This window comes from Pristis pectinata, chromosome 16 (assembly GCF_009764475.1).
Source record: "Pristis pectinata isolate sPriPec2 chromosome 16, sPriPec2.1.pri, whole genome shotgun sequence".
Classification (NCBI taxonomy): domain Eukaryota; kingdom Metazoa; phylum Chordata; class Chondrichthyes; order Rhinopristiformes; family Pristidae; genus Pristis; species Pristis pectinata.
Window position 1 is genome coordinate 28,450,374 of NC_067420.1, and position 20,209 is coordinate 28,470,582.

General features: G+C 39.0%; 2 protein-coding genes across 3 annotated transcripts in view; both read left to right on the forward strand.

Annotated features, from left to right (window-relative positions):
* The window catches only part of LOC127578688 (DNA (cytosine-5)-methyltransferase 3A-like), a 229,557-nt gene extending 223,187 nt beyond the window's left edge, over positions 1-6,370 (forward strand). The window contains exon 21 of the mRNA XM_052030967.1: positions 1,895-6,370. Coding sequence (XP_051886927.1) covers positions 1,895-2,036 — 142 coding nt within the window. The 3' untranslated portion in view covers positions 2,037-6,370. The remainder of the gene's footprint in view (positions 1-1,894) is intronic.
* A 13,047-nt stretch (positions 6,371-19,417) lies between these two features.
* LOC127578689 (microtubule-associated protein RP/EB family member 1-like) overlaps positions 19,418-20,209 on the forward strand; it is a 28,899-nt gene continuing 28,107 nt past the window's right edge. The window contains exon 1 of one of the 2 annotated variants that reach the window (XM_052030968.1): positions 19,418-19,569. The gene's annotated coding sequence lies outside the window, so the exon portion shown is untranslated. Of the gene's footprint in view, positions 19,626-20,209 lie in introns of both variants that reach the window. The other variant, XM_052030970.1, reaches the window with a different exon arrangement.

The following is a 20,209-nucleotide window of genomic DNA, read 5'->3' on the forward strand; positions in this document are numbered from 1 at the left end:
TGCTCTCAGAGTATTCCCATCAGCCCCATTCTTCCACTTATTTCCTTGTAACCTCTTCTGTCTCACATGCCCATCAACTCCCCCCCTCCCTGCCATCTAATTCTCATGCCATCCATTTACACTAGGAGAAATTTACTGTAGCCAATTAGCTAACCAACTTATCTTTGTGGTGGGGGAGGAAACCAAAGTCCTCGGGGGGAACCCACATGGTCACAGGGAGAACATGTAGATTGGACACGGGCAGCACCTGAGGTCAGGATTGAATCTGGGTCACTGGACCTGTATGGCAGCAGCACTAACTGAGAGCCATTGTGCCACCCATAAGAAGTATGGGTCCAGAGGAACTGTGAATGAAAAACTTAAGAATCTAATGTATATTGCATAGAATCTACAGCACAGAAATGTGTTATTCATTCCAGCATTTCTATGCTGTGGATTCTTTGCATCATATATTTGACATATCACATGAGCCTCCGTCCATTCTAATTATTTGTTCCCAGCACACCCTATCTTTTTGTCACCTTCTCTCTTATATGTGCTTCAAGCCTTCCCTAATTAGGTCAACTCTTTGCTTCAACCACTCCAAATGGAATTGAGTTCTATATTCTAGCTACTCTTTGTGTACAGAAATTCCTTCTAATTTACTTATCAATCTATCAGTGACAATTTTACATTGATGCACCCCAGTTTTGGACTTGCTCACAAATGGCAACAATTTCTCCATATATATTTTTAAAGACTTTTAAGTTTTTTCTTCGTCTTTACCAAAGAAATGAACCTGAATCTGCCCCCACCTCCCTGATGATTCTGACAAAGAGTCTTCGCCCTGAAACAATAACTCTTTTTCTCTTCCTACAGATGCGGACTGGCCTGCTGAGTATTAAAGTATTTTCTGTTTTTATTTTAGATTTCCAACATCTTAGGTTTTTCTGATTTCCACTTTGCTGATAGTTGGATTCATCTAATAAAATCTTTTTCCTTACTCTGATTTGCATGTACAACATTGTAAGCCTCTGGAATACATTTTCCCTTTAGGAGCCTAAGTCCAAAACTTGAAAACTTCAAACTTTGACTGTTTTTATTGCCCATTTCTTCTATTTGTTTGTGCTGATTGGTGGTTATCATGTTATGTCATGCTAATTTCTGCTAATTTTCTTTTTGGTTTTCCCAGCATTTATGCTAAAGTTACAATATTGCAATTTACAGGAGCTCACCCCTACCCAGAGTCATTCAAAATCTGTTCAAGTTCATCTGTAACTTCAGGTCCAACTCATCTTGCACAGAATCATCCCTGGTCAATCTGAATTATTCTTAGCTTGTGCTGATCTTATCTTTGGACTGTTCTTAGTCATTTTTGAAGTCCCCTGAAGATTAGCCCACTTCTAGTTTGCCCGTATCCTCTCTCTCACCTCCCTCAACCCAAATACTTTATTCATCTGGTTTATTGTGTGCCTAAGCCATGATTGGCAGAGAATGTCTTCATGCAGTGTGAACAACATTGTGAAATGTTATTCCACATAATCCTGTTTGTTTTCTTCCTAAATTCAAGTGCTTCCATTCCAAGTCCATTTGATTAGTGCTGGAATTTCAATTTATATCTTTATCAAATCTACAATTGAAAGTAAAAACTAAATGCATCAAATATTTATTTTTTTATAATTTGTATTATCATGGAATATTGTCGAGGATTTATACTAATTAAGCAGGATAGATGATTATTAATTAGATCATGTGTGATCTGCGGAAGGAACCAACTCAAAGACTAAATGCCTTTTATGCTGCATTTACTTCTGTGAAAAAAAGCCCAACTTGAAAACAAAGATAATTTATATTTTAGATATAAATCTATGATTTCATCCAAGTCATTTTATGCTGCATTGTTCTCTTCCTGCAGGATCTTTGGCTTTCCAGTGCATTATACAGATGTGTCAAACATGGGGAGAGGGGCCCGACAAAAACTACTTGGAAGGTCATGGAGTGTGCCTGTCATTCGCCACCTATTTGCACCACTGAAGGATTATTTTGCTTGTGAATAACACAGTATAATATTTGCCTTTCAGAAACTTAAGGTGCTTATTTAGAAACTAAATAGTAAAACAAATCCAGACTGGTTTTCAGTATACTGTGACACATATTTGATTGGCATTATTGTGAAGGTTGCATGCTGTACATTTATGATACTGTGGCCATTACTCACAGTCACAACTCAGGACAGGGTAGGTAGCAAGCATGCCTACTATAGTTGTTTTAGCTTTTGTAATCTCATCTTTTATATGGGAAGAAAACAGAATTCTTACTTTTAGCTGTAGTTTACTTACAATAGAGTGAGGATTATACTTCACAGTTTTCTAGTGTACTTTGTAGCTGGTCTTTTTATGGGATTTAAGGGCTTTTAACTCTTAATGGTGCTATTGTCCACCTTTTAGATTTTCAACTTATTTTCTAAACTTCTAATATAGTATTTTATTGTTATATTACACATATCAGTAGCTGGATTTTTGGTAGACGGATAATAAGTCATGAACCTGTTAAATAAAGATAAACATAACAGATTCAGAAATCATTGTTCAAAAATGTTGAAGTTGTTGTCCTGTTTAAACAGTATTCCAGTATATTTTAACTTACTTTTCAGCAAAGTGTATTTTCTTTCTGTAATCTGTTTTATGTGTAGTTGTTGAATAATCATGATACATTGTTTAATTTGTTAATGTTTTGTATTTTAGCAAGGGTTGCAAATGTGTAAATGAGCAAAAAAAGATTATAAAGATGGAAACCTTTTAAGTTTAAACCAAGACAATGTCTATAAACAGCATTAGGAGGGTGACTTAATGAAGCTGTACTGTCACCATCCCTCACAATCATGTTCACAGTCAAAATTACAGTCAAAGTAATAGTTCAAACAATTTATTGGTAAAGTGATATTCTTCTTGCTGCTCCACGTTGAATTTTTTTAAAAAGATTTCAACAGAAAATATAAGACTGTAATTAATAATAACATCATGTCAAGATAACTCTTAGGGTTTTTAATTCAAGACAGCAATACCATTTTACTCTCAAAATGTAGAAGTTACATTTTATATTTTAAGCTATTTTTTGTAAGATTCTCCATCCTTCTAACAGTGTATGCTCTACTATGCAGAGTTGACTAAGGGACTGTCCTCGAGCCTCAGACATTGCTGCTGCAGAGCTAACTGCAAAGGCAATTTTTTTTTTAACTTTGCTATTTTTCTTTAACGCCCCAATTTTGCAAAATTTCTGGCCTCTGTTAAAATCCTCTAACTACCAAGATGTCAGGATAAATAATTCAGAGTATGAAGCAATGCAGTAATTAATGTGTATTTTGTCATTCGAATATACCACGCCAGTATATCAAAAAACTGCAAGGGCATGCCAATTTGGAATATTCTTTAGCAAGATATTATAATGACTTTATGCATATTGTATTAGGATCTTATTCCCATACAACATAATTTTCTTATTTTTATATATTCGTGGTGTAAGTCCAGTCCTGGAAGTGGATCACTCTTCAATCTAGAAATCAAAGACCAGGATAGAAACAGAGGATCCCTTTCCTCTGATTCAACAATTTGTCTCAGTCCTAACTTTGTAGGTGCATTACTTACATTACTTCTAAAATTTTCACTCTGCAACCTCTATCCATAAGGCTTCAAATTTAATACAGTTTCTACTTAACCATGGCTGGCTTTCTGTTGTGTGTTCTGACACACCATGCCACTCAGTTCTCTCAAACTAACTTAATTTGGAAATTAATGCAAGCCAGCAGTGCCGAAGTCCATTATAAAGAGCTGCCTTTACAAAGTTTTAATATGATGATATTTCAAATTGACGCTTTGTATCTGAATTTAGCATTAACCAAGAAACCAAAACAAAAATTTAATGTAATTTATTCTAGGTAGTAATTTAGCTCCACTGCATTGCGCTGCTCATTTTGACAACTACAAGAATGTGGTGAATTAAAATTAAGGTTTTTAAAACGGAATTTAAACTGAACTCAATCCTTGGTGTGAATTCTCTCTCCTCATTTAGAACTAGTTTAGGGTTTAAAAAGTAATTGAATTCAACAGGAATTAAACAAAAGATGTTCTTCTTTCAATCATTAACAGAAATCACATATAAATACTGAAAGAACTCTACAACTCCCTGACACTATCAGGGGATCTAACCAGGTAACAATAAAACAATGTACTTCAACAAAGTCTGAAGTTTAATCCTTGGTGCTTATGGAAGTGGATTGTATCATTATATAGCTGCAAGTGATGGGAATTTTGGTCAGAATTCCTGTTTTTGCCTCTGCTGAAAGTTTTAGCCAACAGCAGACAGGATAAAGCTAAGATTTGCTGCCAACATTTATTTGTGCTCAAGTGGCTTGCCCCATTTGCAATTGGGCAAGCCACTTCAGAACCATACCTAAGAAAAGTAAGAGAGAAAGAAAACTGACAAGGGAAATAAACTACCAAAAGCAGATCACTTTGGATTCAGGTGCTTTTTTTAAATACTTCAAATACTGGAATTTTTATATCTTTTAAGACAAATACAAGGTGATAATCCTTTTTTGCTGGAAAGTAATTACTGTACATTTCTATTGTGAATAGTTATGCACTGGGATTTCTGCCTTGAATGATATTATTGGAAGTTTCTCTTCTATCATTGGCAAATTTTAATAGCATCAAAGGGCAGCATTGAACTTAATGCGAAGCAATAAGAAGCTGATTTATGGTACCAGTGATATGTCAAAATAAAGAAGGATGCAAATATAGTCATATCCCAGCTTTAACTGTGTGGTAACAACAGAATTGGTTTGTTTATTACAGCTTGGATTGCTGTATGGCATCATGGTTAGCCACAAGGTCCATGAGTTAGGGAGATAAAAATCAGGTAGTGTTCGAGTTCCTGTTTGCTATCCATCAACTCGTGTGAAATATATCATGTGTTTACATTCAGTGAGTATAGGACTGACCTCAGCTGTGATTCCCTATATGAAAATAGTTCCCCACCCATACAAACAAAGTTTTAAACATCCAATTCCCAACCTCATTGCTGTAAACATGCATAGATTAATGCATATAAGGATATAAAGGATATTTTTTTCATTTAAGTGAATGTAGTCAATAGTGATGTCAGTCTTTTTTGCATCCATTTAACATTCAATAGAACTCAATTTAAAATTAATAATTTTAATATTTTTCAAAATAGTTACAAAAAATCATCTTAACTTTGGGATAGTAAAGATTTGCATTTTACCCATTTAACTGAAGAGTATTAATATTGTGGCCAAAGAAAGGTTATCACCACCTGAACTTGTGCGTTAATTCTATGAGAATGTGTTATATTTTAGTCTGTCGAGTTGATGGTGTTTATAACCTGAAAATAATTCCTTATAGATATGTCCAAAATGCACGTATTTATAATGATTTTGTTATAAACATATCAGGTTAATCTTTACTAAAAGTCTGTAAACCCAAAGTGCTGTTTACTATCAAACAACATTTAGTAGGAACTTCATAACTCCATCATGTCAGAAGACCAAATTTCAAACCTTTAATTTCCTCTTTATGGAATTAACAAAATCAATCACTGAGTTGGTAGGTAGGTTGCACAAGACATAGTTTACAGTGTAGAGCCTTGTGAAGAACTTTTAGTCTCCAACTGCAAACCCTGTTTTGAATTATTCCTTTGAGAAGTCCAATAGCATTTTTCGACTGTTTCTAATAAATGCGAGTTTCTTTATATTTTTCTAACTTTATATGATCAACAATAGCATTTCTAAAATTCTTGTCTAAATGTAACTTACACATACAAAGTTAGAGTGCATTCTATTTAAAGAAAATTTGTTGGAATGATGTAACTCTTTTAAGTTAGCCATTGTAGCTTTCCAAATCTTGATGAAAAGCAAGGCTACAGTTTTTTTTCTTGGCAATGCCTAAAATGGTGCCATTGGTGTGTTTATTTTAAAGCATAAATTACATGCAAAGAATATCAGTGAAACTACCTGAATTTATCCCTCTGTACTTTCAAATCAACACTGTTTACAATATATTACATTTATAATGGGGTGCAGCTACTGTACATGGAATTGTTTCTATTTCATCGTTTGTTTCAAATGAGCCAACTAGCAAAAATGTACTGTTGACCAGCATTAAAACACTTCAAACTTGTGATTACTTTATAAAGATTCTCATGTTTTTTTTTGCTTTAACTATATAAACAACTTCCATTGTCAGAAAATGTGTGTTTGAACATGTTGTTTTGATGTTCATCACTTCCACTTTACTACATGGCACAAAGAATTTAACTATTCCTTGTGCGTGAACTCAGAGGTACAAGTTGTAGCACTGCCTATCTGTTTACAATAAATGATTATCTCCTATTGTTATGCTTGTTTTTAATATTGACTAATTTATTTGAGTAGTTTATATTGAGAATTGCAAAATCTAAAGTACACAAACTTCAATATCACACACTTTCTGAGGGTTAATTACCATTGCAACAACATTTAAACTGTTAATATTTATTGATAAGCAAAGAAAAGAACTGAACTAAATCTCAATGCTGCCAATTTCCACAGCTCTTAATTCGCCTGTTTAGGTTAGGAAATCACTGTGATTTTACATTTAACATATTAGTATTAAATCCTTCTCCATACAGTAGACAATAACTGAATGGTAGACAATAACTGAAACAGTAAAACAAAACTGGTTTGGTTGATTTAAAATCAGTTCCAATAAGTTCATTCTTAATAAAACTCAGGTTCTAGTTCTTATTTTTAATTGAAGGGGTGTGTATTTTATAGGCTTGTTAACATGACAGCAAGCACACAACAACCAGGGTTAGACATGTTACTTTTTTTCTTTTATTGTATATAGGATTGAATCCAGATGTTTTTGCTGCCATTACAATCTAAACAATCCCTAAACAACTTCCTGGAGTTTTGATGTAAAGTTTGTACAAATAAAGACAGTAAAGCAACAAAATAGATACTGCAAATTCTATGTTCTTCCTTGTTTCTTGGATTGCTGATAACTACAATGAAGGGAAAAAAAGCTGAAAAATATTAAAAGTTTTGGAAGTGTGCCAGAGCTTGAGGAAGTAACACAAAAACACAAGAAAATAGGATAGGAGTAGGCCACCTGGCCCCTCAACAATGCCCCATTATTCAGGATGCTCATAGCTGATCTACCCTAAGCCTCAATTCCTCCTCTGCGCCAGATCTCCTTAATCCTCAATTCCCCAATCTTTCAAAAATTTATGTACCTCCATATTAAATACTTCTAATGATCTAGCCTCCACAACTCCCTTGGGCAGAGAATTCCAGAGATTCACAACCACTGAGAAGAAATGTCTTCGTTCCTCAGTTTTACATGACCAGCTCCTTATCTTGAAACTATGTTGCCACATTTGAGACCCTCCCATGAGTGAAAACATCTCGGCATTTATCCTGTCGTGCCCCTATTAGGTTCTTATATATTTTAATGAGATCACCCTCATCCTTTTAAACTCTAAAGAATACAGACCCAACCTGTCAAGTTTCCCTTGATAGGACAATCCTGTCATCCTAGGAATTAGTCTGGTGAATCTCCTTTGGACTGCGTCCAATGTTACTATATCCTTTCCTAGGTAAGGGGTCCAAAACTGGGCATGACTCCAGGCATAGCCTCACCAACATCCTGTACAACTGAACAAAACTTTTCCATTTCTAAACTCCAACTCCTTTGCAATAAAGGCCAACTTTTGTGAGTCATGCACCAGAACATGTAGATTCTTCTACACTTCACTCTTGCAGTCTTTTTCCATTTCGATAATAATCTGCCTTTTGATTCCTCTTAATGAAGTGCATGACCTCACACTTTGACACAGTAAACTCCATTTGCCAAGATTTTGCCCACTTAATCTCTATCCCATTGCAAAGTCACAATATCTTCAGCACAACTTGACTTTCCATGTACTTTTGAGTCATCAGCAAACTTGGATTCCTCTAATCTCTACAGAAAGTAAAACTTCCAAGGCCTGTCTCAGAAGGTGATGGTGAGCCCCTTTTGGGGATGTATTGCCACACATCCATTAAGTATGAAGTTACAAGATTTTGAACCAGCAATGATGAAGGAATGGTGATATATTTCTAGATCAGGAGACTTGGAGGGGAACTTTCAGGTGATGGCATTCCCATGTGCCTGCTACTGTTGTCCTTCCAGGAAGCAGAGGTTTGGGTTCAGACAGTGCTGTTGGGATTTATGGGTAGTGTACACTGCACCCAAAATGGTGTTGGAATGAATGTTCAGAATTGTGGATGGGGTGCCAATCAAGTTGGTTTGACTTGGGTGGTGTCAGACTCCTTGAGTATTATTGGGAAATGTATTCATCTTGCAAGTAGAGAGTATTCCATCACATACTGGCAACTCAGTACCCCAGGGCATAGAATTTTCAGGCAAGCAGAGGGATGTAAAAGAAGAGGTGGCATTTCGCTGTTAGTTAAGGAATGTTTTAATTAAGTATTGAGGAAGGATATCCCAGAAAGCTCCTCAAATGAGGCCATCTGGGTGGAGATTAGGAATAAAAAGGATGGCATCACTTTGCTGATCACCTAATGGTCAACAGGAAATAGAGGAACAGATATGTAGACAAATAGCAGAGAGATAAAAATAGGGTTTGAGTACCAGGGGGTTTCAATTTTCCAAATATTAACTGGGATTGCCTTAGTGTAAAAGGCTTAGAGAGGCAAATTTTTTGAGGTGTATCCAGGAGAGCTTTTTGACACAGTATATAGACAGACCAACAAGGGAAGGAGCTTTACTGAACTTTGTCTAGGGAATATACCAGTCAGGTCGAGGGTCAGTGGTCAGCGAGGGTGCATTTTGGAGATGGTGACCATAACTCCATGCATTTTAAAATGGTTATGGAAAAAGATAGGGATAGACAGGAATAAAGGTCTTAAGTTAGGAGAAGGTTAATTTCATTGAAATAAGACAGGATCTGGCAAATGTAGACTGGGAGCATCTACTTGCAGGTATGTCTACATATGGAGGTAAGTCTACAAAGGAGACATAGGATGTTCCTGTAAGGGTGAAAGCCAAGGGTAACATCAACAGATATAAAGAATTAAAGGTGGAGGAGGCCCATTAGGAGTATAAAAAGTGCAGGGTGATGCTTAAAAAGGAAATTAGGAAGGCAAGGGATCACAAAATATCACTGGCAGTCAGGATTAAGACAAATCTGAACGTGTTTTATAAGTATATTAAGGACAAAAGAATATGCAGGGAAAGACGGACAACAGTGGCAATCTGTGCGTGGAGCCAGAAGGTATAGGTGAGATCCCAAATGAATGCTATCCATTGGCAGTTACAAAGGAAATGGACTTTGTAGTTGGAGAACTCAGCAAAGGGGAAGGGAAAATTCTAGTGCAAGACTCCATAAATAAAGAAAAGGTATGATGCCTTAGTGGGCTTAAAGGTGGATAAATCCCCAGGGCAGAATGAGATTTATTCCAGGATGCTATGGGAGACATGGGAAAAGATTGCTGTGGCCTGGCTGTGATTTTTAAATCTTCACTGGACTCAAGTGAGGTACTGAAGGATGGGAAATATGGTCCCCTTTTCAAGAAAGGCAGCAGGGAAAAGCCTGGCAATTACAGACCTGTGAACCTAATATCAATAGTAGGGAAGTTATTGGAAAAAATTCTGAGGGACAGGATTGATACCCACGTGGAAAAGCAGGGAATGGTCAGAGATAGCCAGCACAGCTTTGTCAAGGGCAGATCTTGTCTGACCAATTGATTAAATTTTTTGAAGAGGTAACAAAATGTATTGATGAGGGCAGTGCAGTTGACCTCGTCTACATGGAGTTCAGTAAGGCTTTTGACAAGGTTCAAAAAATTAGGGGGGCCCAAGGGATCAAGGACAAGTTGGCAAATTGGATCAAAATTGGCTGGGCCATAGCAGACAGAGGGTATTGGAAGAGGACTGTTTTTGTGATTAGATCCCTGTGACTAGTAGTGTTTAAAGGGAACCCTTGCTATTTGTAATATATGTGAGTGATTTGGATGTGGATGTAGGAAGCATGATCAGTAAATTCACAAATGACAGGAAGATTGTTGGAGTTGTTGACAGTGTGGAGAAGAGACAGGCTTCAGTGTGGTATCAATGTGTTGGTGAAATGGGCTGAGTTTAATGGATGGAGTTTAATCCTGATAAATGTGAGGTGATGCGTTTTGGGAGTACTGATGAGGCTAGGACATTCACCATGAATGGTAAGGTCCTAGGGAAATTTGACGAACAAAGAGACCTTAGAGTGCAAGTCCAGGGATCCTTGAAGGTGGCAGCGCAGGTGGATAACTTGGTTAAGAAGGCATATGGAATACTGGCCTTCATTAATCAGAGCATTGAAAACAAAAGCAGGGAGGTTATGCTCCAACTTTATAAAACATCTGTCAGAGCTCAGCTGGAATTCTGCCTGCTGCTCTGGTCATCACACTATAGGAAATGTTTGATAGGGCTGGAGAGAGTTCAGAGGAGATTCATGTTGCCTGGGATGGAGCGTTTCAGTTATGAGGAGGAACTGGAGAGACTAGATCTGTTTTCCCTGTACAGGAAGAGGTTAAGAAGGGATACGATTGAGGTATACTGCAGGAAACTTTTGCCCATATCAGAAGTGAATAAAACTAGAGGACAGAGATATAGGATAAGGAATAAGAGATTTAATTTGTGGGGGACATTTTACACCCAGAGTGGTGAGTACCTGGAATGCACCGCTTGAGAGATTGGTGGAAGCAGAGTTGCCAATAGAATTTAAGTGTCTTGACGAGTACTCAATTGCCTAGGCATATAGGGCTACGGGCTAAGTGCTGGAAGATGGGATTAATAGGTATGGGTGCCCACTGGTTGGTGTGGGCTGAATAATCTGTTTCCATGCTATATGTCTTTTTGACTCTATACCTGACATACCTTGTATATGGTGGAAAGGCTTTGGAGATTCAGGAGGCAAGTTACTTGCAGCAGGATACTCAGCCTCTGATCTGTTCTTGCAGTCTCAGTATTTATCTACTGAGGTGGACAACCAGGGAAAGCATTGATCTGGTTTGGCAACCTGTCAGACCACCTCTTCCACCAACCACTACCCCACAAAGAACAGCAAAACCCTTAGCTTGAACATGGAGACATCTGGTTCATCAGTTGCAATTTCACAGCTGCCCTCGATAGCTCACTCCCAGCCAGTGGCGGGATAACAACTTGACTTTTAGCTTATACCCTAACAGGCCTTCATCCTCCTACTAAAGGGTGTTCATGAGGTTGAGGCCCAAGTGTTTTTCTCAACATGTTTGCACTCTCCATTTTTGTTGCAGTGATTGTCAAATGTGCAGTGCACGCCAACTGACATCACATATGCTGCTGGGCACACAGCAATATGTAGGTGTGTCTCAAGCACAGCAGGGTCTGATTCATTTCTCATTGTGCTTTGTGTGCATGCAACTGCCAGTTGACTCTTGCAAATCATTCTGTACTCAAATTAGTCACACAGCCCTTAACAATTCTGTACTACGTGATTATATTTCTATTGCCACTATCTCTTACGTAAAGTACATTTTAATCATGCTACCATACATTGCCATTCTGCCAGAAGAAAACTATAACCAAATCTCTTCTCAGTACTTCATGAAAATGACCTCCTGCAAGATAGTTGTTTCTGAATGTAAAATGAAATTACTGAGAGTTAAAATTAAAAGAGCTTCATTTTTATCATTAATTACTTCAAAAATTTAAATATAGTGATGCTTTTGTAAATGATCTGATGGTTTAATTTTAAGTATTCAAACAAAAAATAAATGTTGCCTGGATACATTCCTCCATTACATCCAAAACAAGTCCTGCCCTTAATACAGTAAATAAATAACTTAGCAATTTGTGTTGGAATGAATAATGGAGTAATTCCCCAGATGCTTGTGCTCTCCTATAAAACTTAACTCAAGAAAATAATTTAAACCCTCCTGTTATGGGCGCACTGTGCAAAGACCATTTGTTTCCTTGTAAATAGTGGAGAAAATTAAAGTGAATTTATTTAGAACAGAGGAGTTTTAGGAATTGGAAAAGGCCAGCTAGCCTGACAAGCCATACATCAAAGGAAACAGAACCATAGAAATAGGTTGTCTGTTGATCTGTTTTTGCCAAGGAAGGTTGAGAAATCAAAGCTTCGTAGAGGGGAAGGGAAGAAATTAAATAGCACAACAATGCACTTTCACTTCTGTGGACAAGCAACTGGATACCCTGAATATAAACCCATGAACATATCACAGCACAGTTATTGTTGCTCACCATCTTTTTCTGGTCTTTCTTGTAAATGATTTAGATTTGAATGTTGCTGACAAACAGATCACTGAATGTTTTAGAGAATATTCTCTATTTGGATCATCGTGAACTGATTAAAAAATTGCCCGCATGTTTTATTTACACAAATTGATGAAGAGGGAAATTATCACTATAAAAATCATCCTGAATTATGACCATTCAACTTATGTATGTGGTCTGAATTTAGTATAATTTATATTCTTAATGCCAAAACAAGTCACCCTTTTCCTCAGTGACCCTCTCAAAGTCTCAAGTTAAAATTTCTGTTCCTTGTGTTTAAATTCCTTCATTTTCACACTTCTTGCTTAGCCATTAATTTGCCTCCCCTTTGCCACCCTACACTCCCATTTCAGCAACATTTTTCCTTTTAACTCTGGCCTTTTATGCATCCCTTGTCTATTTGTCCCACTATTCGTGATCATTCCTTCAGTTTTCAAGGACGCATATTGTGGAACTTCTTCCCTACATCTCTTTGTTTTCCCATTTCTTTCTCTGCTTCTTAAAATCTAACTCTTTAATCATACTTTTGGATTCTGCTCTTTATGTTTTTGTCTCGGCTGACTTTTGTAATTACACCTCTGAGAAGTGCTTTTGGGTCTTTTGCTACAATGCGAAAGCATATCATTGGCATACAGGGTACAACAGTTTGGGAAGAGCCAAACAGGGTCACTCCACTCTTGGCCATTCTTGGCTGTAAAGTAACAAATCAATTCTAATTGACATTCTAAGGAAAAGTTGGGGTACAATCAGACACGGGCCACCAGACCAACTACATGGCCAATCAATTTAACATCGAGATTCTTTTCTAGAATCTTGGCTGACTTCATAATTAATTTTGCTTAGCTTTGAAAAATCATGTTTGCTGATAAATTGTTTCAAGAGGTCTTAGTCCAAGACTTGATGTCTCTTTTTATTACATGCTGTTCCTCTTTGTTTGGACTTGCAGGTTTGGCAAAAACAACTGGCCGAATCATGCTTGATTTCATGCTGCCCAGATTTGCCATATCTGCAATCTCCCCATGCACTGCTGAGGGTGCATTGGTCCAATCATCCTGGGCTTTCTGATCCTGAAGTCACGGGAGGTGGAGGGCGAGGGGTGGGGGGAAGGGTTATTTGTGAGGCGCAAGTCATCAGTGGTGACTAAGCCTCAACTAGCTTATTTCTGAAGCTCTGCCCTCACGATGTCTTGACAGCCTTTGAGAGGAGACAAGGAATGGAGTGTAGTACCCTGTCAAAGTCTGTAAGGCTTTATGGGAGCTTTTCAATGTCTTTGACATATGAAGATATTGAAAAACTATAAAAATTGCTCTAAATGATATATATTTTAAAACAAAATGTGTTAATACCCCATTAAAATACTAATAAATAACAAAAATGATAAAACAAAATGATATGAATATAGAATAAATAACTGAACTTAAGCTTTTTTCCACGTTTATAGTCCCCATTCAAATGAAAGAGGATTATTATTCTATGCCAGTTCTGGCTAATGTAGGATTGCAGAGGCAGAACCCTCTGTGTAATGATAAAAGTACAGCAACAAGCAGAGTAACAGAGGCTATGCTACATAAGTTTTGGAATAAATATTTTTTAATAGTTACTTTTTAGGCCTCTGAGTACCACAGGCAATTCCAGTATTTATTGTTCATCCCTAAGTGCCCTTGAGAAGCAATGGCACAATCTGTCGCAATAGCTCCAACATATAGGCACAACTAGAACTAGCTTGGCTTGTTCACTACTGGGAAAAAAAATTTATAGCTTGTTATGTCATGTCCCTGGTTTAGCTGGAATGCCAAACCTGTCAAACAGCTGTGAAAGTTTCCGAAATTGAGAAATATTCACAAACATTTAAGAAATATTCAAACATATAAAAACTCAAAAATATTTAATTACACTCAAATTTTTAAAAATCTGAATGAACTATTACCTCATAGCAGTTCTGCTCCATCAAATTTAATGAAATTGAAGTCCCTTTTACAGCTCTAACCTGTGCAGATTGTACATATTCCTCACCCTAAATGGTGCAGAATTGCTGTAATTTCCATGGAGTCCAAAGTTTGGCACAGGTGCGAAAACAACCAGTAGCTCACTACAACTTTGGGACCTCTGCATTTGCATGCATATTGCATTAAAATGAAATAAAAACAGAAAATACTGGAAACACTCAGCGTGTCAGCTAGCATTTGTGGGAAGAGAAACAGAGTTAACTTCTCAGGTCAGAGTCTCTTCATCAGAACAAAATGAAGTTGCTCTCAGATGCTGGGTGTTTTCAGTGTTATCCATGCAAACTCTAGGTAGTCATAATTATAATGGAGCTACAGGTATTGGAACCTGATCTGAGACAGTATATCCAGAGCAGCAGCGGAGCTTTGAAACAGGATCATGGCAATGGGTTGACACATGGCAAGGGGAAAGCCACCCCTTGTAACTACAAATGGTTACTATCTTGAGTGTTGACAGGGGCTGCCAAAATATTACAATATTTTGTATATAGGACTGGCTTTGTTTAAGGGGTGAGGTACTTGTGGTCTTGTGCCATGGCAGCAACATGCCTGCAGCTCCCATTAGCCATTCGTTAGTATTCCAAATGGCGGGTCCCCCACCACTGTACCCCCTACCGGACCACAACCACTCATTGCACCTATGCCAAGTTGCTGTGTTCTTTAACTGGACCCAGGGCCCAGAGCTGGAAGGGATTGTCCACCACATCATATATCTTCAATTGACCTCCCAAGCTGCAGCAATTTTCACTAGGAAGTTTTAGTTTTCAAATTTCACTGTAATACATTGTGACATGAACAAATATGAACTAGTTTGTTGTTATTCCAATGCTTTTGTGCTTATTCGTGTTGATATACAATATAAAAGGATCCATTAGCTAGTTGTGAGCAGTTGCTGAATGTTAGGAAAGACTTTTGCTGCACTGAGGACACATGGATAATTCAAAAAAAAATCATTGATTTGTTGTGCACTCTGAAAGTTGACAGATTTGCTGAAACTTGCTCATCCTGTTTGTTTTTTTAAATATTGTCATTCTCTTTGCCTTGTTTCCCTAATTCCTCCCTTTAACTGTGATGTAATGCATTTTGTATTGCCTAATACTAGCGGACATATATCATAAACAATGGTGGCATATCATAAATTAGCGGACATATATCATAATCAATAGCATTGATGTACAGAGGGACTTTGAGGTGCAGGTTCACAGCTCCCTGATAATGGTGACACAGGTGGATAGGGTAGTGAAAGCAGATGTTTATCTTGCTTGCCTCCACAGTTAGTGGTATTAAGTATAAGAGTTTGGATATCATGTTGCAGCTGTTCAAGACATTGGTTAAGCCACACTTGGAATATTGTGTATTGTTCTGGTCACCACACTATAGAGATGATGTGGTGGCACTAAAAAGAGCACAGAAGAGCTTCACCAGGCTGTTGCCTAGAATAGAGGTCATTAGTTACAAGTAGAGGTTGGACTGTAGGAAGCTGAGGGTTGGAGAGGTTTATAAAATAATGAGGAGCATAGATGGGGTAGATCTTCATAGTTTTTTTCCAAGGGTAAGGGAGTCTAAAACTAGAGGACATAGGTTTAAGGTGAGAGGGGAAATATTTAAAAGAGATCTGAGGGGCAAGTTTTTCACACAAGAGGGTGGTGTGTATATAGAACAAGCTGCCAGAGGAGGTGCTAGTGGCAGGTACAATCATAGAGTTTAAAAAGCATTTGGACAGGTACATGGATAGAGACACAAGAGATTTCAAATGCTGGAATCTGGAACAACAAACTGCTGGAGGACCTCAGCAGGTCGAGCAGCATCTGTCAGGGGGTGGGGGGGGGGGGGGTGGTGAAGAAATTGTCGATGTTTCAGGTCAAAATCTTGAGACTGAGATTGGAGAGAGGAGATAGCCAGTATAAAGTGGAGAGAGAGGGGGAGTGGTGACACAAGAGGCCAGAGGTGATTGGAGGACTTGGGGGCAGGAGGGAGGGAGTACATGGATAGGAAAGATTTAGAGGAATATTGGCCAAGTGCAGAAAAATGGGATTGGCTTAGTTAGGCATCTCAGTCAACATGGACAAGATGGGCTGAAGGGCCTATTTTTGTGCTGTTGGACTCTGTGACTCTAATTCACCCTTTGGTGAATTCACCACATTGTGACGATTATATTGAGTCCTCTTGGGGATATACTGAAGTACTCTTCTCAATCTATCCAGCTTGCCTGCAGTGTATATTGGTTTCCTTTGTAGAGCAAAGCCATTAGACCCAAAGCTTAAATTGAAGTAGGCCATTCTATTGCAGATGACATGATACAATTCCTCCCACAGTCTGCCCTTTGACCTAATGTGTCTGGAACTATACGTTCTGCACTTTTCTTTGCTGCTCCTCCTTTCATTCATCCTCCAGCCCACTAACAGCCTATTTTACAAAAAAAATGAGCTGAAACGATAGCTCTATTTAAATTTTTCAAACAGTTAAAGCTGCCACCTACTAAAAGCTTGGTTATCTGATGCTTCACCAACTGGCAAGTTCCAGTAACCAGCACTTCAGAAGGAACAGCTGAGCCAATGGAGGGACAGCACCAAGGTTAGTGGCCAGCCTCACATCAAGGAAGTGCTAAGAAAGCACCCAGGCTAACATTAGTTTCCCAGCATATTTGATTAGCCAGTACTTGTCAAGTCTGGCACTTAAAAATCAAAAAAATACTGCAGATGCTGGAAATCTGAAGTAAAAGCAGAAAATGCTGCAAATACTCAGCAGGTCAGGCTGCATCTATAGGAAGAGAAACTAAGCTAATGTTTCAGGTCAAAGACTCTTCATCAGAATTGGGAAGGAAACAAAAAAAACTTGTTCCCTGGCACTTTACCTGGCACTTTCCCCTGCAACCGTAGCAGGTGCAACACTTGTCCTTACACCGCTTCCCTCACCACCATCCAGGGACCTAAGCAGTTGTTCCGGGTGAGGCAGAGGTTCATATGCACCTCCTCCAACCTTGTCTATTGCATTCTGTGCTCTCGATGTGGCCTCTACATCGGCAAAGCCAAGCTCAGACTAGGCAATCATTTTGTGGAGCATCTACACCCTGCCTGCCACAGCAATCTTGAGCTTTTGGTTGCATGTCACTTCAACTCCCCTCCCTACATCCACACCGATCTGGCTGTCCCTCGCCTTCTCCATTGTCACAGTGAGGCCAAACTCAAACTCAAAGAACAACGCCTCATATTCCACTTGGATAGCCTACAGCCCAATGGTATGAACTTTGAATTTCCCAGTTTCAGGTAACCCATGTCCTCTGTGTTCCTTTCTCATTCCCACTAGTTAACCTAGGTCCTCTACCCCTTTGTTCTCCTTTCTCCTTTCCATCTGCCCATCAACCACACAGCTATCTGCCTGGATTTCTTCTCTCTTGGCTTACCCTTCCTATTCCTCTCCCATCTGGTTCCATCTTCCCATCATCCCTCCCTTACCTGGTTCTGCTTATCACCTTCCAGTATCTAACTTCACTCTCTGCAGATGCTGCCTGACCCAGAGTTCCTCAAACTGTTTTTTGCTCCAGATTCTAGAGTATGCAGTCTCTTTTGTCTCCACACACTTGGGTTCTTTTGCCATCCATCTACACTCAGAGGTAATTTACAATATCCAGTGAACTACCTGGATATCTTTGGTACATGGGAGCTAACTAGAAAACCCATCAGAAATCCACATGGTCACAGACAAGAGGTGCAAATTACACACTGTCAGAACTCAAGGTCACGACTGAAACCAGGTCGCTGGAACTGTGAGGAAGCAGCACTTACAGTATCAGAACTGACCATTTCTGCTGTAACTCATCCATCTGTGATGGCGATTCAATTTTTCTCTCTCTATTAGCACAACCTGATATGTACATATCCTACAGCTTTGCAGTTCGCAACTTTTATGCTCCTCTTTTTATATTCTCACTCTCTATTAGTGCTCATTTCATAGTACTCTTTTGAACTGCACCCCATTAACCCATGAACCCATGATGGCTCTTCTATTTATTTCCACTGCATTGCTGGCCTCACCCTTTCAGACATATTCCTTTGGTCCTATTTATCAATCCCCACTTTCTCTGCAACTTAAGACTAACTTGCTTTCTCTCTTTCTCAACTCAGATGAAGGATCTTCAACCTGAAGTGTTAATTCTGTTTCTCTTTCCACAGATGCTGCCTAACCTGCTGAGTGTTTCCAGCATTTTCACGATGGGCCAAGTGGCCTAATTCTGCTCCTATGTCTTATGTCTTATGGTCATTTTCTGTTTTTAATCAGATTTCTAACATTCACATTTTGAAAAAAGACTTTTCCCCACCCTTAGTTTCCTTTCTTTGCCTTCTTGTGGTGGCTTCTTGATGCTTGGAACTTCTTGCACAACAGCTGCAATGTGAAACCCCAAGCACGTGCATTAAAATTCCAGTGACCCAACCCTAATAAGACAAATGCAATTAACAGTTGCAAGTGCCATGTGATCAAATAGCATGTAGACAGAATTCACATGATCAAACACTCAGGAATGCCTGCAACCAGAGTTAGCAAGGCAAGAAGAGTGGATGGGGGTGGTGGTGTGGAGTATAAATACCATCAATGACCAGTTGGGAAACAAAATCTATTTCTGCGCAACAGATGCTATGTAAAAGGCAGAGTCTCGGGTACATAGGCAATTCCAGCAATTGAACCCACATTAACCTTGTGGAGAAAATAATAGCATTAAGCCAAAGGGCACGACTGTTCATGACACTGACATCACAACTAAAGCTCAGTAATATGGATAACGCAGGTACTACGACAGGAAGGCACAACTACTTGTATTTAGATAGTGCCTCTAACCCAGTAGAGATGGCTTGTATCACATTAATGAATTTGAAAAAAGAATATATTCTAAAACGATTGAGCTTCCCCTGCTTTTAAAAGAAAAGAGGGACATCATCGTTTGATCGCATCGATCCGGCCTCCTTACCCGTCCGCCAGTCCGTGAGATCACCAGGGCCCTGTCGGCGCTGGGGCCGGTCGCCATAGCAACGGGCGGTCCGGGGAGGCATTGTCGCCGTGCGCGTGACGTGTACGGGATGGCGCGTGACGTCAGCGGCGGCGGCGCTGGATGAGTTTGAATTAGCGGCTTTCACGTCCGAGGGAGTCCGAGCGTCGGATCCGGTCGGTTAGAAAAGGAAGAGGGAGGAGGGCGGCAGAGATATCGTGAGGCGCGGCCGGTGAGTGATTTCCTCCTCCCCTCGTTGTTGCCCCGTTTACTAATTTAGTTAATAAGGTAATTTTTTTTAAACAAACGTGAAAATATTATTTTCTTAGACTGAGCCGATTGTGCCTACTTGTCGCTGGCGTGCATTGATGATAGACTTAAATATTTTTTTTGTGAAGGGTTGGGTTTGCCCGGCGCAGGGTGCATTCGTCTGTCTTGGCAATAAATGATGCCTTTTTTTTGTGTGTGTGTTTCTGTGTGTGCTTTCAAACCGCAGATTCTTGTTTTTGAAATCGGTTCATTTGTGCATCTCTTAAGAATTTTTTTTAAAGTCTCCCATAAGAAAATGCGTTTCCTCTTTTTTTAAAATTTTATTCACGTTTGATCCTTTATCGCTTCTGGTTTAAGATGGAGATCATGTCACAAGGAGGCTTGAGGCTTGAACCTCTCCCTTTCCCCAGGTGTTGTTTAGCACCCATTGGTATTTACGACAAAACATTTTCGCGACTCTTTTCTCTTTTAATTTTTTTCCCCTTTCCTCCCTTCCCTTTGGGTTATCTGTCAGATGGTAGGCCTGGTATTTTAAAGACGGACGGGCCCGTCTGCTCACTGGTGTCCCGCCCTGCCTGTGTCCCCGACGCCGGTTCATTGGC